The sequence below is a fragment of the Physeter macrocephalus genome, chromosome 9, assembly GCF_002837175.3.
Source record: "Physeter macrocephalus isolate SW-GA chromosome 9, ASM283717v5, whole genome shotgun sequence".
Taxonomy (NCBI): domain Eukaryota; kingdom Metazoa; phylum Chordata; class Mammalia; order Artiodactyla; family Physeteridae; genus Physeter; species Physeter macrocephalus.
Window position 1 is genome coordinate 61,450,856 of NC_041222.1, and position 16,954 is coordinate 61,467,809.

General features: G+C 35.6%; 1 protein-coding gene across 6 annotated transcripts in view; it reads left to right on the plus strand.

The window, feature by feature from the left end:
• Positions 1-16,954, plus strand: part of DENND4C (DENN domain containing 4C) — a 130,357-nt gene that overhangs the window by 61,779 nt on the left and 51,624 nt on the right. For 4 of the 6 annotated variants that reach the window (XM_024126915.1, XM_024126918.2, XM_055087220.1 and 1 more), the window contains exons 11-13: positions 8,972-9,078; positions 9,823-10,041; positions 16,069-16,214. In XM_024126915.1, the coding sequence (XP_023982683.1) occupies positions 8,972-9,078; positions 9,823-10,041; positions 16,069-16,214 (472 nt within the window). The remainder of the gene's footprint in view (positions 1-8,971; positions 9,079-9,822; positions 10,042-16,068; positions 16,215-16,954) is intronic. The other 2 variants (XM_024126917.2, XM_024126919.2) reach the window with 1 other exon arrangement.

The window sequence follows — 16,954 nt, forward strand, 5'->3', positions numbered from 1 at the left end:
CTTTGCTGTGCAAAAGCTTTTAAATTTAATTAGGTCCCATTTGTTAATTTTTGCTTTTATTTATTTTGCCTTAGGGGACAGATCCAAAATACTGCTATGATTTATGTCAAAGAGTGTCCTGCCTATGTTCTCTTCTAGGAGTTTTATGGTTTCAGGTCATCTATTTAGGTCTAATCCATTTTGAGTTTATTTTTGTATATGGTGTGAGGGAATGTTCTCATCTCATTGTCTTACCTGTAGCTTTCCAGTTTTCCCAGCACCACTTATTGGAAAAAACTGTCTTTTCTCCATTGTATATTCTTGCTTCCCTTGTCATAGATTAATTGATTATAGGTGCGTGGGTTTATTTCTGGGCTCTCTGTTTAGTTCAACTGATCTGTGTGTCTGTGTTTTGCCAGACACAAAACATGCTGTTGCTGTTTTGATTACTGTAACTTTGTAGTAGAGTCTGAAGTCTGGGGTGGTGATACCTCCAGCTTTGTTCTTTTTCCTCAGGATTGCTTTGGTAATTTGTGGTCTTTTGTGGTTCTTTATGAATTTTAAGATTATTTGTTCTATTTCTGTGAAAAATGTCGTGAGTATTTTGATAGGGATTGCATGATTGCTTTGGGAGGTATTGGTCATTTTAACAATATTAATTCTTCCAATTCCAGAAGAGCAAGAGGTATCTTTGCATTTCTTTGTATCATCTTCACTTTCCTTCATCTGAGTTTTCAGAGTGTAGGTCTTTCACCTTCTTGGTTAAGTTTATTCCTGGGTATTTTATTCTTTTTGATACAATTTCAAATGAGATTTTTTTTTTAACTTTCTGATAGTTCATTATTATTGTAGAGAAAAGCAACAGATTTCTGTATATTAATCTTGTATCCTGCAACTTTGCTGAATTCGTTTATTAGTTCTAATAGTTTTTGTGTGGTGACTTTAGGGTTTTCTTCATTTTTTTAAAAAAATTGAAGTATAGTTGATTTGCAGCTCTACAGCCAAGTGACTCAGTTATACACATACAGACATTCTTTTTTTGTGTTCTTTTCCAGTGTTGTTTATCACAGGATGTTGCATATAGTTCCCTGTGCTATACAGTAGGACCTGTTGTTTATCCATTCTAAATGTAATAGTTTGCATCTGCCAACCCCAAACTCCCAGTCCTTCCTCTCCGTCCCCCCTTGGCAACCACAAGTCTGTTCTCTGTGTCTAGGAGTCTGTTTCTGTTTTGTAGATAAGTTCATTTGTGTCATGTTTTAGATTCTAGGGTTTTCTATGTCATCTCTAAATAGTAACAGTTTGACTTCTTCCCTTCCAATTTGGATGCTTAATTTAATGGGAAGGATTTCAGCTTTTCACCATTGAGTATGATGTTACCTGTGCATTTGTCACATATGGTCTTTATTATGTTGAGATATGTTCTCTCTGTACCCACTTTGATGAGAATTTTTATGATGAATGGATGTTGTATTTTGTCAATTGCTTTTTGAGTGTCTGTTGAGATGATCATGTGTTTTTTGTCTTTCTTTTGTTAATGTGGTGTATCACATTGATTTTAACGTATTTTGAACCATCCTTGTGTCCCTGGAATAAGTCCAACTTGATCATGTGTATGATCCTTTTTATATATTGTTGGATTTGGTTTGCTAATATTTTGATGAGGATTTTTTCATCTATATTCATCAAAGATATTGGCCTGTAATTGTCTTTTTTTGTAGTGTCTTTGGTTTTAGTATCAGGGTAAAGGTGGCCTTGTAGAATGAATTTGGGAGTGTTTCATCCTCTTTAATAATTTGGAATAGTTTTAGAAGGGTAGGTATTAGCTCTTCGTTATATGTTTGGTAGAATTCCCCTGTGAAGCAGTCTGGTTCTGGACTTTGTTGGCTGGGAGTTTTTTTTTAATTACAAATTCAATTTTACTGCTAGTGATTGGTTTGTTCAAAGTGTCTGTTTCTTCTTGATTCAGTCTTGGCAAGTTTTGTGTCTAGAAGTTTATCCATTTCTTCTAGGTTGTCCAATTTGTTGGCATGTAAGTGTTCTTAGTATTTTTACCTTTTTTTTTTTTTTGTATTTTCGTGGTGTTGATTGTTATTTTTCCTTTTTTCATTTCTTATTTTTTTAAATTTGGGTTATCTCTTTTCTTCTTGGTGAGCCTGACTAAAGGCTTATCAATTTTTTTTTCTTTTTTCAAAAAACCAGCTCTTGGTTTCATTGATCTTTTCTAAGTTTTAAATCTCTTTCTTATTTATTTTCTCTCTGAGTTTTATTATTTCCTTCCTTCTGCTGACTTTGGCCTTTGTTCTTCTTTTTCTAATTCTTTTAGGTGGTGGGTTATGTTGTTTGTTTGAGATTTTTCTTGTTTCTTGGGGAAGGTCTGTATCGCTATAAACTTCCCTCTTAGAACTGCTTTTTCTGCATCCCATAGATTTTGGAGCGTAGTGTTTTTATTTTCATTTGTCTTGAGGTATTTTCTGATTTCCTCTTTGATTTCTTTATTGACCTGTTGGTTTTTTTAGTAGCATGTTTTTAGTCTCTGCACGTTTGTTCTTTGCTTTTTTCTTTCTGTAGTTAATTTCTAGTTTCATACCATTGTGGTTGGAAAAAATACTTGATAAAATAATTTCTATCCTCTTAAATTTGTTAAGACTTGTTTTATGGCCTAGCATGTGATCTATCCTGGAGAACGTTCCATGTGCACTTGAAAAGAATGTTAATGATGCTGGTTTTGAATGTAAATGTCCTGTAGACGTCTGTTAAGTCCAGCTGGTCTGTTGTGTCATTTTAGACTGCTCTTGCATTACTGACTGTCCATTGATGTAAGTGGGGTTTTAAAGTACCCTACTATTACTGTCTTAGTCTCAATTTCTACCTTTGTGTCTGTTAGTATTTGCTTTATATGTTTAGGTGCTCCTGGGTGCACATATGTTGAGTGTAATATCATTTTCTTGTATTGATCTCTTTATCATTTTATAATGCCTTTCTTTCTCTATTGTTATAGCCTTTGTTTAAAGTTTATTTTCTGATATGAGCATTGCTACCCCCACTTTCTTGTCATTTCTGTTAGCATAAAGTATCTTTTCCCATCCCCCCACTATCAGTCTTTTTGTGTCTTCAGCTCTGGAGTGAGTCTCTTGTGGATAGAAGGGTCTTGGTTTTTTGTCCAGTCAGCCACCATATGTCTTTTTAAAAAAAATATTTATTTATTTACTTATTTTATTTTTGGCTGCGTTGGGTCTTGGATGCAGTACGTGGGATCTTCGTTGTGGCATGAGGGATCCTGCACTGCAGTGTGCAGGCTCCTCATTGAGGTGTGCGGGCTTCTCTCTAGTTGTGACACATGGGCTCAGTAGTTGCGGCATGCAGGCTCTCTAGTTTGGGTGTGTGGGCTTCAGAGTGCATGGGCTCTGTAGTTGCAGCATGCGGGCTCTCTAGTTTTGGCCCACATGCTCAATAGTTGCAGTGCACGGGCTTAGTTGCTCCGTGGCATGCGGGATCTTAGTTCCCTGACCAGGGATTGAACCTGCATCCCCTGCATTGGGAGGTGGATTCTTCTTTTTTCTTTTGTTTTAAAGTGCTTTCTTGTCTTTTTTAACAATAACTTTTTTTTTTTCTGATTGCAATCCATGGAATTCTTTTTTTTTATGGTAAATTTTATGTTATATGTATTTTACCATGATTTTATTTTATTTTTTTTAACATCTTTATTGGAGTATAATTGCTTTACAATGTTGTGTTAGTTTCTGCTGTATAACAAAGTGAATCAGCTATATGTATACATATATCCTCATATCCCCTCCCTCTTGCATCTCCCTCCGACCCTCCCTAATTGTAAATAGAGCTGCAGTGAACATTGTGGTACATGTCTCTTTTTGAATTATGGTTTTTTCAGGGTATATGCCCAGTAGTGGGAATTGCAGGATCATATGGTAGTTCTGTTTTTAGTTTTTTTAAGGAAGCTCCATACTGCTCTCCATAGTGGCTGTATCAGTTTACATTCCCATCAACAGTGCAAGAGGGTTTGGGAGGTGGATTCTTAACCACTGGACCACCAGGGAAGTCCCACCATATGTCTTTTGATTGGATCATTTAGTTCATTGACATTTAAAGTAATTATTGACAGGTATGTAATTATTGTCATTTTATTACTTGTTTTCCAGTTGTTTTGAGGTTTTTCTCTGTTCCTTTCTTTTTAGTTTGTGTAACTATTGTAGGTTTTTGATTTGTGTTTACTGTCGGGTTTATGTATTGTTGACCTATATGTCTACTTTTTCTTTTAAACTGGTAGTAATTTAGTTCAAACACATTCTAAAATATCTACATTTTTTTTACTCCCTCTCCCCACATTTTGTGTTTTTGATGTCATATTTTGTATCTTCATGTTTATCTCTTAACTTTATTGTAGTTATAGTTTCTTTTACAGTTTTTTGTCTTTTAATCTTCATATTGGCTTAAGTGGTTGATCTTCAGTCCTTTCTATACATTTGCTTTTCCTAGTGGGATTTTCCCTTTCCTGTAGATTCTTACTTTTTTGTCCATTTAGAGAAGACCCTTTCACAATTCTTTTAGGGTAGATTTAGTATTGATGAACTCTTAGTTTTTGCTTGTCTGAGAAGGTCTTTATCTCTCCCTCTAGTCTAAATGATAATCTTGCTGGGTAGAGTATCCTGGGGTTGCAGACTTTTCCTGTTCTGCACTTTGAATATATCATGCCACTCCCTTCTGGCCTATAAAGTTTCTGCAGAGAAATCGGCTGATAGCCTTATGGGGGTTCCCTTGTATATGACACTTTGCTTTTTTCTTGCTGCCTTTAGAATTCATTGTTTACTTTTAACTTTTGTCATTTTAATTATGATATGTCTTGGTGTGGGCCTGTTTGGGTTCATCTTGTTTTGACCCTGTGTGCTTCCTTTACTTGGATATCTGTTTCCTTCCTCAGGTTTGGGAAGTTTTCAGCCATAATTTCCTCAAATACATTTTTGATCCCCTTTTCTGTCTTTTGGGATCCCTATAATGTGAATGTTGGTATGTTTAATGTTATTCTATAGATCTCTTAAACTGTTTCCATTTTTTAAAATTGGTTTTTCTTTTTGCCTCTTGTTAGTCCCAGTGGTCCTCCAGCCAGCCAAGGGGGCTTGTCTACCCTGCGTAGGACTCCAGGACTGGGGTGCCCTATCTATGGCTCTCACCACTCACTCCCCTGAGACGGGGTCCACCTGTGTAATCTCCCATTTCCTCTGAGTCCCCTCCCATGGGCACAGGTCCCAACCCAATCACTTTTCTTCCCTTCCATGTGTATCTTTCTTACAGCCTTAGTGATACAGGAGGAGTCCATCTGCCAGTTTTCAGTTAGTTTTTCATGAGAATTGTTCCACATGTAGATGTATTTTTTGATGTGTTCATGGGGGGAAGTGAGCTCCATGTCCTCTTAGTCTACCATCTTGATCAATCTCTACTATGTGTATTTAGATTTACTTATAGCCTGGAAATAATGAACTACTTGGAAGCACTAAATATTTCTTGTCATATACACATTTCATTGTTTTTCAGTAACTATCCCTGAAAAACAGTTATTTCAAGATTATATATATTGTGGTGCCTTTGGAAATGATCTTGAAATTTTAACTCAAATGTTTAACTCATTTTATGTACTGTTCTGAATAAAAGAATATTATAGAGATTCTTAATTTTGCCCAGGTTTAAATAACTTCTATATAATTTCTATTGATCAAAGCACTGTTTTGTAAAATAATTTTGAACTCTGCTTAATTGTACTTACAGAATTACGAAATGTTCTAGATACCGAAGAATTATAGACAATAATGTAAATAACTTGCATGAATCTTCCACCCAGATTCCAGATTCCACCCACTAATACATATTATATATGTATTGGTATAAATGACATTTTGTTTTGCATGCTTTAAAAATTATGTTTGTATAGTTTTCTGTGAATTGCTTTTTTACTCATCATTCTCTATGCGGTTCATCCATGTTGATACACGTAGCTCTACTTTGTCTTCAGTGTTTATTAGTGTTGATGGGTATTTAGATTGTAGATAGATTTTGCAATTATGAACAAAACTTCTCTGATCATTATTATGCATATTTCTTTGAGTACATGGTTAAAATTCCTCTGAAACATATACCTAGAAGAGCTAATGTTGGTTGGTATGCCATATTACTCTCTCCCCTCTTCATCAGCAAACGAAAGTTCTCTTTGTTCCATATCATTGTCAGTACTTGTTATGATCAGACTTTCAAATTTTTGCCAACTTGATGGTAATGGGATGTCACTGTGGCTTTAATTCACATTTCCCTAATTAGTAGCAAATGAGGCGTTTTAATTTCTTTTTGCCCTTTGCTTTTTCCCTCCTTTTTTGGTACATTTTCCTGTTGGGTTGTTTGTCTTTTTCTTTTGATTTGTATAAGGCCTTTATATAATCTGGAAGTAATTCTTAGTCTGTTATATGCATTGCAAATAGCTTGTGCCACACTGTGATTTGTATTTTCATTCTGTTGTGTCTTTTGATGAACAGAAGCTTATATTAATTGATCACAGTTCTCAGTTTCTCTTTATGGATTGCCATTTTTGGTTCTTGTACATGAAATCCTCTGCCTTGAGGTCATGAAATATTATCCTGGATATTCTTAAAGTTGTGAGGTTTGACTTTCTCATTTAGGCCTTTAATTTAGTTAAACTTGGTATTATTAGTGTATGATGAGACATAGAGATACCATTTTATTTTTGTTAACATGAGTAAACAGTTGTCACATAGCACTATTTATTGAATGGTCAGTTCATCTCTTCCCCACCTGTCTTCAGTGTCAGTACCATCACATATCAGTTTTTATATTTGTGTGGGTATGTATCCAGGCTTATTTTCTGTTCCTTTGGTTTGTTTTAGTCTCTTGCCAGCATCAGATTATTTTAATGACTTGAAAATTAAGTTGTCTGCAACATGGATAAAACTTGAAAACCTCATGCTAAAAGACCTTATATGACCCCATTTATTTGAAATGCCCAAGGCAAATCTGTAAACACAGAAAATAGATTAGTGGTTACTTTGGGATGGAAGGATGGGGGGAATTGTGGGTTAGTGACTAAGAGGGTGTGGGGTTTCTTTTTGAGGTGATGAAAACACTCTAAAATTGTGGTGTTTGTTAAAACAACTCTGAATATACTGAAAACCATCAAATTGCACACTTCAGATGAATGAATTGTATGGTATGTGAGTTATATCTCAATAACATTGTTTAAAAAAAAGTGATGTGAAATGGCAAGTCTCTACTGCTTATTCTTTAAGATTGTTTTGACTATATTTGGTCTTTTGCTTTTTCATATAAATTTTAATTAGTTTTTTAAATTCCATGCAAAATTTTGTTGTGATTTTTTGTTAGAATTCTGTTGAATTCATAGATTAATTTGGGGGCAAATAAGATCATTTTGACATAAAGTCTCAGTACCCGTGAATGTGGTATTTTACTTCACAGGTGTTTTTAAAGTTTTTCAATAACTGTTTCAGTTTTCTCTGTAAAGATCGGGCACACCTTTTGTTAAACTTACTTATTCCTAAGTACCTTATGGTTTTTATTGCTACTGTAAATGGTATTTTAATTACATTTTTTACTAGTTAGTTGCTGGAGTATAACTATGCTATTGATTTTTTATGTAGTGGTCTGCTGTCCAGCAACCTACTTGAATTCTCTTATTTTCATTTGCTTGTAGATTCTCTTCAATTTTCTGGCTATAAACAATCATATCCTCTACAGTCCTTATATATTTAAGAATTTCTTGTCTTAATTCTCTGGCTAGGATCCTAGTGTAATGTTGAATAGAAATATTCATAGCTGGTATCTTGTCTTGTTCCTAATTTCAAAGGGAGTTGTTTGAGCAGTTCATCATTAAGTATCTTTATGCTTTAAAGCAAGAATTGACATCTGGCCCAAGGCCTGTTTTTGTAAATAAAATTTTATTGTATCATAGCCACACTCATTCAATTACATGCGGTCTGAGGCTGCTTTCATGCTGCAGTGACATATTTCAGTAGTTGTAACAGAGGTCCCGTGGTCCTCAAAGCATAAAATACTTACTATCTGATTCTTTATAGAAAAGGTTTGCTAGCCCCACTTTAGGGTTTTGATTGCTTAATAATAAATTAAGGAACCTTCCTTCCACTTCTAGATTAAAAGTAATTTCTTTTTTTAAATCATAAATAGGTGGTGAACTTTATAATGCTTTTGTACAACTATTTAGATGAGTATTAAGTTTTTCTCCTTTAATCTTAGTGTGGTAAATTACATTATAAAATCAGTTAGTAGTAAACAACCCTGCATTCCTAAAGTAAACATTTTTCTCTTTTTTTAAAAAAAATACGCTAGTGGATTAAATTCTCTAAGAATTTAAGATGCTAACATTGATGTTCATAAGTGATATTGGCCTGACATTAGCTCCAGCCCATGGTTGGTATGTAGTGCTTTCATCTTTGTAACGTTTTAAACGTTTCTAATTCTGTAAAAATATTTGATTTGACTCATGCATTATTTAAAAGTGTTCTTTTTGAACTTCCAAAGTAATTTCTTTTTCTTAAATGGTGACTCGTTTGAATTGTGGTGAGAACATGCTCTGTATGTTACTGACTCTGATATTTGTCGAGATTTGCTTCTAATAGGTAGTTTGAAGTCTCAAGTCAATTAAGTTTGACACTTAAAATATTATAATTCTAAAATGTAACTTTGAAACAAGACTTGTGTTGTATTCATAACTCCAGTTAATGAAAATCTATGTTGGAGGGTTAGAATGAGATGACCAAATTTGACTGAGGTTGGTTAAAATGAAAAGAGAACGTCTTGAAAACCACTTGTTCAGATTCTCAAATTTTAACTTCAGTAAAAATACCCTTTCCATTTTCTTTTTTAGTTTGACATAAGAATTTTGTTTAAGTAAAAACAGATTATAATGGACTTTATTAATCATGTTGTTATTTAATAGATCTGATGAAAAGAAGAACATGAACTGGAAGCAGCTTCCCAAAAAGCCATGCAAAAATCTGATTAGCACTTTGAAGAAATTGTATCCCCAGCTATCTTCGGGTAAATGTGAGGAAAAAGGAAGGGATTTTTTTTTTTTTTGGTGATGCTACATGTCTTGTGGGATCTTAGTTTCCCAACCAGGGATTGAACCCCGGCCCTCTGCAGTGAGAGTGCAGAGTCCTAACCACTACACTGCCAGGGAATTCCCAGGAAGGGATATTTCTAATGAAAGAATGTATATAAGAAAATTCTTAAATTTAGACATAATTTTGCTCTGCTTAAAGGGAGTCTCATTACAGAACAGAATTCCAGTAGTAAGAAATTACTGTTGTGGTTCATGGTTTTTTGTTTTGTTTTTTATTTATTTTTGGCTGCGTTGGGTCTTTGTTGCTGCGCAGCGAGCAGGGGCTACTCTTCGTTGTGGTGCGTGGGCTTCTCATTGCGGTGGCTTTTCTTGTTGCAGAGCACGGGCTCTAGGCACGTGGGCTTCAGTAGTTGTGGCACGCGGGCTTAGTTGCTCCACGGTGTGGGGCATCTTCCCAGACCAGGGCTCGAACCTGTGTCCCCTGCATTGGCAGGTGGATTCTTAACCATTGTGCCACCAGGGAAGTCCCATGGTTTATGGTTTTTTGAACATGTTTTCTGTTCCCCGTCTGTGCCTCCCTGTTAGCCCCTGCCAATGATCCCTTTACATTAATAAAGAGGAATTTCAGGAAGTCATGGGCTTTATTTTGACAATTCCCTTGTCGAATTATTATATATATAACATTATGTATTAATGCCATTTTCTCTTCTTTCTTCATTTGTCAGTTCACCGAAAAACTCAGGAAGGTTCAGCAATTGAGATGACTCCAATTGAAGCAGATTTCTCCTGGCAAAAGAAGATGACACAACTTGAGATGGAAATTCAGGAGGCATTTTTGCGCTTTATGGCATCCATTTTAAAAGGATACAGAACATATCTCAGACCAATCACAGAGGCTCCTTCAAATAAAGCCACAGCTGCTGATTCATTGTTTGACCGACAGGGTGAGTGGCATTGAAAATATAAATACTTTTTATTGAAATTAAAAAATTTTCTGTTTCGTAGTGGTACCAAATATAGTGCTACTATATAAGTTCTTAGAAATTCATATTAAATATGATGGTCTTCTGTGTATTTGTAATCTAGCTCTATGAATAGAATTTCTTTTAATTTTTATACCCCATTTTTTTCCTGAGAAATCTGAAACTGGAGGTGTTTAATTATGAAATGTCAAAGATGTTGCTGATATTTATAGTACTCTGTAATCAGTTATCTTAATAGAATAAAGCTGGTGGTTGTTTTTAGGTGTTTTCTCAACTTTGCATGATTCTTGACTTTATACACTCTGGGCTTTACAGTATTCTCTAATAAAGTTTTTGGAATAAAGCCACCAGTTTTAAAAAATTTTTGAAAAATACAGCCTTGTTCCAGGGGAAAACACCATACTCATTCTTTTTAGTATTTGTTATTTTTTGGAATTACAAAGATTTTTGTTGTTACTCAGCAGCTCTTATATATGTAGTGGCAACCTTACAGATACATCAGTATTCATATGATAATTATTTTACATTTGTTTTGGAAGACTTCATGGAAGAAGAGCATGACTTTAAAGAATGGGTAGAATTTATAAATGGAGATGAGCAAGAAAGACTTTCTAAAAAACAATAGGCATTAAAAGTCAAATCTGAATTAGAATTTCCACTTTGCTATTTATGAAGCCTTCCTGGGGTTCTGTTTTGTCATTAAATGTCATTTGTCATTTTGTCATCCTCATTAAAATGAGGATGATACCTAATTCATGCATAATTGTGAAGATTAAATGAGAAAATGTATGTGAAGCAACTAGAAAAAGTACTTTACAATACTCATGATAACAGTATTATTGCTAGTGGTAATAATGAAATGGAAGAAAGCTCAAGAACAAAAGCACAAGGCATGTGTATTAGTTTGCTGGGGCTGCCATAACAAAATGCCATTGATTGGCTGGCTTAAACCAGTGGTCCCCCACTTTTTTGCCACCAGAGACCAGTTTCGTGGAAGACAGTTTTTCCATGGACGGGGTCGGGTGGGCGGGGATGGTTCAGGCAGTAATGCCAGCGATGGGGATCGATGGGCAGCGGCAGATGAAGCTTCGGTCACTCGCTCGCCACTCACCTCCTGCTGTGCGGTCCCGTTCCTAACAGGCCATGGACCGATACTGGTCCGTGTCCCGGGGATTGGGGACCCCTGGCTTAAACAACGGAAATTTTTTTTTTTTTTTCAGGATTCTAGAGGCTAGAAATCTGAGATCAGTGTGTAGCCAGGATTGGATTCTTCTGAGGCCTCTCTCCTTGACTCGTAGATGGCTGTCTTCTCCCAGTATCTTCACATAGACTTCCTTCTGTGTGAATCTGTATCTAAATGTTCTTGTCTCGTAAGGACACCAATCATATTAGATTAGAGCCCACCCTAATTTAATTACTTAAGTTTGACTTAATTACTTCTTTAAAGGCCATATCTGCAAATACAGTCACACTTTGAAATCCGGGAGTTAGGACTTCAACATAAGAATTTTGGGGTGACACAGTTCAGCCCATAATGGCATGTTCGGGAAAAAAGTTTTAATGGTACAATTTGACCAAGTGAGGAGCTTTAGAGGTGTTGTGGAAGATAAAGCAGAAAATAAGATTAGAGCTCGGATTATGGGTAGTCTTAAATGCCAGACTAAGAATATGGAGTTTTTCTAATGGGCAGTAGTGGGTCACTAATTCATTCTCTGTCATTCTAAGTAGAAGAGAGGCATTACTAATGGAATTTAGAAAGATATTTAACTAGTGTCTGAGGCCTAAGGTTTTTGTTAACAGGGTAGCATTTGGTCTAACAAGGGATATATACGTTTGACAATAAAATAACACATTTTACTGAGTGTGTTGTAAAGGAAAGTATTGGTTACAGTAAGAGAGCTAGGTCAGGGGAAAGGTTCCCTGAAGAAGTAACAGTTAAGGTTGGGCCTGAAAAAAGAATAGGATTTAGCTGTGGGTTTTGGGTTAACTTTTTTTTAGGGATACTTTAACAAACATGTATAAAAGTAGGGAGAATAATGTAGCTACCTTCCAACTTCAGCAGTAGTAGCAATCTACATTCTGTTGTTTTAGTTTCATCTATGTTTATTTTACTCTTCCTTTGTCCTTTTCTCCTCCCCTCTTCCACCCCTCCCTTTCTTTCTAAATTCCAAGTAGGACATCATTTCACCCATAAACTGTGTTTAGAATTTCCTGAAGTTATATGTGTTTTTATCCGATTGTATCCCCATGGTGTTATTTAACATTTTTTTCATCTATATTTCCTGTAAACTTGTGGTTGGATTAAGAGCCACATTGTTCAAAAGAAATATAATGGGAGCCACATATATAATTTAAGATTTTCTAGTAGACACAGTTTTTTAAAAAGCAGTAGGGGAAGTTAATTTTAATAATATGTTTTCTCTAACTTAATACATCCAAAATGTATCACTTCAACATGTAATCAAATTGTAAAAATTTTAATGAAATATCTTACATTCTTTTTCCATACTAAGGCTTTGCAATTGGTATGTGTTTTATACTTACAGCACATCTCAGTTTGGACCAGCCACATTTTTTTTTTTTTTTTCTGAACCTTCACCTCTGGGTATAAATCACTAATAATGTCATGGACTCAGAAGTCAGACTGTCTGTTCAAATTCCAGCTCCACAACTTAATAGTGATGTGGCTTTGGGTATGTGGTTCATTAAAGACCAGCCACATTTTAATTGCTGAATTGCCATATGTGTGTAGTGGTTACTGAATTAAGCAGTACTGATCTAGAGCTTGATTATATTCAGGTTCCGTTTTCTTGGCAAGTGGTGCTAAAACACGTGATGCTCACTACTTAATTGCAAGTCTGGCTATGTCCCATTTTTAGTGCTCCTAAGATTGATCCAAGGGTTCAAGTTTTATCAGTCTCATTCATTCATTATATTGATAGTTTCCCCACCAGCCTTTCCTTTAATTGTATTAGCAGCTTTTGCTGATCATTGCCTAGATCCATTAGAAGAAGAAAAAAAGACTTTTTCTTACCACTAGTCAAGAATAATTTATTTCTATTTTATTGAAGTCTTTCTCAGCTAATTAATACCTCAAGGGGATGTAGTAAGGACCACAGCATGTGGAATGTCCTAAAGAATCATAGAAAGAAAGGCTGGAGGGGAAAGTGGCTCAAAAACCATGCTTGAAATGATGGGTATGAGCCAGATCATGTTGGATCTTTTAGGACTAATGAAGGGTTTCCGTCTTTATTCCAAGAGTAATTGCAAGTCAGTGAGGGATATTTAAGTAGGTAATAGGGTCAGATTTGCATTTTTAAAAGATCATGTTTAATGTTAAAAAAAATCTCTTTGGCTTCTCTGCAGATTGAATTGGGGGTATCTAAAGTATGGATCTACTTATTAGTTGGTTAGTGCATTGGTTCAAGTGATCAGTGGAAGTGAACTGGATTAGTTGGTAGTATGAATAGAAGAGTGATTTTTAGGAGGTAGATTGAATAGAACTTGGCAATTGAATATGGGATGTTAGAGGGAGATGTCAAGAACAACTTTGAGATTCTTGTCTTTAACCACCAAGTGGATGGTTGTGCCCTTTATTGAGAAGGGAAACAGCAGAAAAGGGAAGGATCTAATTATTTGTTAAGGAAAGGTTTTTTATTTTATTTATTTGTTGAAGTATAATTGATGTGCAATATTTACATGTTACAGGTGTGCAACATAGTGATTCACAATTTTTAAAGGTTATACTCCATTTATAGATATTATAAAATATTGGCTATGTTCCCCGTGTTGTATGTCCTCGTAGCTTACTTATTTTATGCATAATAGTTTGTACCTCTTAATCCTCTAACCCATCTAACCCTTCCCCCCTTCCGTCTCCCCACTTGTAACCACTAGTTTGTTTTCTATATCTGTGAGTCTGTTTCTTTTTTCTTATATTTACTAATTTGGTTCACCTTCTAGATTCCATGTATAAGTGATAACATAGAGTATTTTTCTGTGTCTGACTTATTTCACTAAGCACTATACTCATCCATGTTGTTGCAAATGGCAGAATTTCATTCTTCTTTATGGATTAATAATATTCCATTGTGTATATATATATAGCACAACTTCTTTATCCATTCATCTGTCGACCAGTTAGGTCTTGGCTGTTGTAAATAGTGCTGCTATGAACATTGGGGTGCATATATCTTTTTGAATTAGTGTTCTTGTTTTTTCCATATACATACCCTGGAGTGGAATTGCTGGATCATGTGGTTTCTCATAGTTTTTTGAGAATCCTCCATACTGTTTTCCACAGTGGCAGCAACAATTTACATTTCCACCAACAGTGCAGGAGGTTTCCCTTTTCTCCACATCCTCGCCAACATTTGTTATTTGTGTCCTTTTCGATGATAGCCGTTTTGACAGGTGTGAAGTTATGTCTCATGGTGGTTTTGATTTGTATTTCTCTGATGATTAATGATGTTGAACATCTTTTCATGTGCCTGTTGGCCCTCTGAATGTCCTCTTTGGAAAATTGTCTAAGGAAAGGTTTTTTAAAATGAGAGAGCCTTGAATATACTGATTACTAGCTAATAGAGAGGGAGTATTGTCCAGAGAACACTGAAAGGCCTGGAATCCCAGGCTTATGTGGTGGGCTTGGCCTTAGATAGGAGGAGGGTCACACTCATTGTAAAACAAAGTAAGGAATAAATGATACCTGCAGGAAGAGTCGTAGATTTTATAGTGAGATAATGAAGGTAGTTCTCATTTAATGATTTTCATTTTCTCTGCAATATAAAGTATTATTATTCAGGGATGAGGGAGAGAACATGGAGGGAGAGTATTTAAACATTGGAAATAACTGTGAAAACACGGGTAAAGGGAAATTCAGACTCCAGAAATGTAGTGGGGTTGCTGGTCAGGGATGAAGGTATAAGCGGTTCTGATCCACCTGGTTATGTAACGGCGCCTCCTCCCCACCGCAGCTTGTGCTCAGCCACACTGGCGCAGATCCAGAGAAAGCAGGCAATACATTGCTCCAGGGCTAGGTCATACTAGATGAGTTTGACAAAAGGGCATAAAAGTTAAGAGTGTTGACAAGAAAGTAATTGAAATGATGTACACAAACGTGTAATCAATATTAGCGAGAGAGAGACGTGAAGATAGGAGGGTGTACAGAGAACAGTCTTCTTCCTTACCCCATCCCCCTCACAAAAGGCTTGGTAGGAAGAACTTAAGCATACCAGCTAGACAGGGGTAATGGTCAGGGAGTAATATGTAAATTAGAGATTTGGGAGGCAGAGCTGTTTACAGTACTACCAAGAAAAGTCCAGGGAGTGTGTAACTGTGTAGAAGTTGGTGATTGAGGTGGAATAGACCACAGGTCATTGAAAGTTAAGGAGTTAAAAACTCATTAAAATGTTGGATGGTTGGTCTTTATGGGTGTTGAAGAATGATGATGGTGGGAGTTGGAGAGGAGAAGACTTTGAATTAGGTGCCCTGCTCTTCAGTGAATGAAGGAGAGGGTGTCCCTGAAGTCACTAGGTGCCTACAGTTAGTAGGGGAATGGGTAGAATAATAGCCAGATGAGCAGAGATTTTTACAAGATGATACAGAAATAATTTTGTGGTGGCATTGCAGAGGAAGGACTTGACCCTTCCTGCTTGTGAGTATGCAGAGTATCAGAAGTTTCTACTTGAGAGCTATAGGGCTAGAGGCTCCTTATAGGAGATGCAGATTTCAGTGAAAAGGTTAATGGTATAAGTTAAGGATTTTTGTGGTTGAATCAGGCAGAAGGGACTATGGTCCCTTAACATATATATTACAGAAGATATATATTTCCTGTAATATATATATTTCTTTCTCTTTCTCTTTGTATATATATATATATATATATATACAAAGAGAAAATAATATAGATATATACAAGTTTAAAATAATTAATATAACATCTAGTTCCACTTTAAAATCTGAATTTAATTCTAATTTTATTTTCTTCAGGATTTTTAAAAAGTCGAGATCGTGCCTATACAAAATTCTACACCCTTTTAACCAAAACACAGATTTTTATTCGTTTCATTGAAGAATGTAGTTTTGTAAGTGATAAAGATACTGGATTGGCTTTTTTTGATGACTGCATAGAAAAGGTAAAAGTTTGTCCTATATGTCAGTATTAAGGAAAAACTTTAACAGTTTGTTTACCTTTATAATCATCATTGTTATTATTAGCCCAAATGACCTGAGGAAGGCATTATAGGTGGGGGTGTGTGTGTGTGTGTGTATACACATGTGAGTGTCCGATTCTGGGCTTAATGTAAGAATTATTTTCCTTTGTGGCATCTAGTACTGCCATACAGAGCTAATTTTTCTCTTTGAATCTCACTTTGGTTTTGTATTAAGTACTAATAAGAACATTTCATTGACGCTCCTAAATATTTTTTTTTACATGAATAAGATAAGATTTAGTAGTTCATTAAAAAAGTTTAGTTTTAGGAATTCCCTGGCAGTCCAGTGGTTAAGACTCCACGCTTTCACTGCTGAGGGCCTGGGTTCGATCACTGTTCAGGGAACTAAGATTCCACAAGCCGTGCAGTGCAGCCAAAAAAAAAATAAAAAACGAAAAACGAACAAAACAAAAAAAAAGTTTAGCTCTATGGGTAATGGAAGTCCTGTGTTAAGTCGTGTGTTCTTTTGTTTTAATGTTTTTCCAAATACTTTTGCTAATATATTTCTTTTGTCCTAATGGAAGCTATTTGGAAATACGTTAAATTTTAAAGCTTTACTCACCCATCGTAAGGAAGTTTAAGTTGATTTTTTTTTTTTTTTTTTTTTTGCGGTATGCAGGCCTCTCACTGTTGTGGCCTCTCCCCTTGCGGAGCACAGGCTC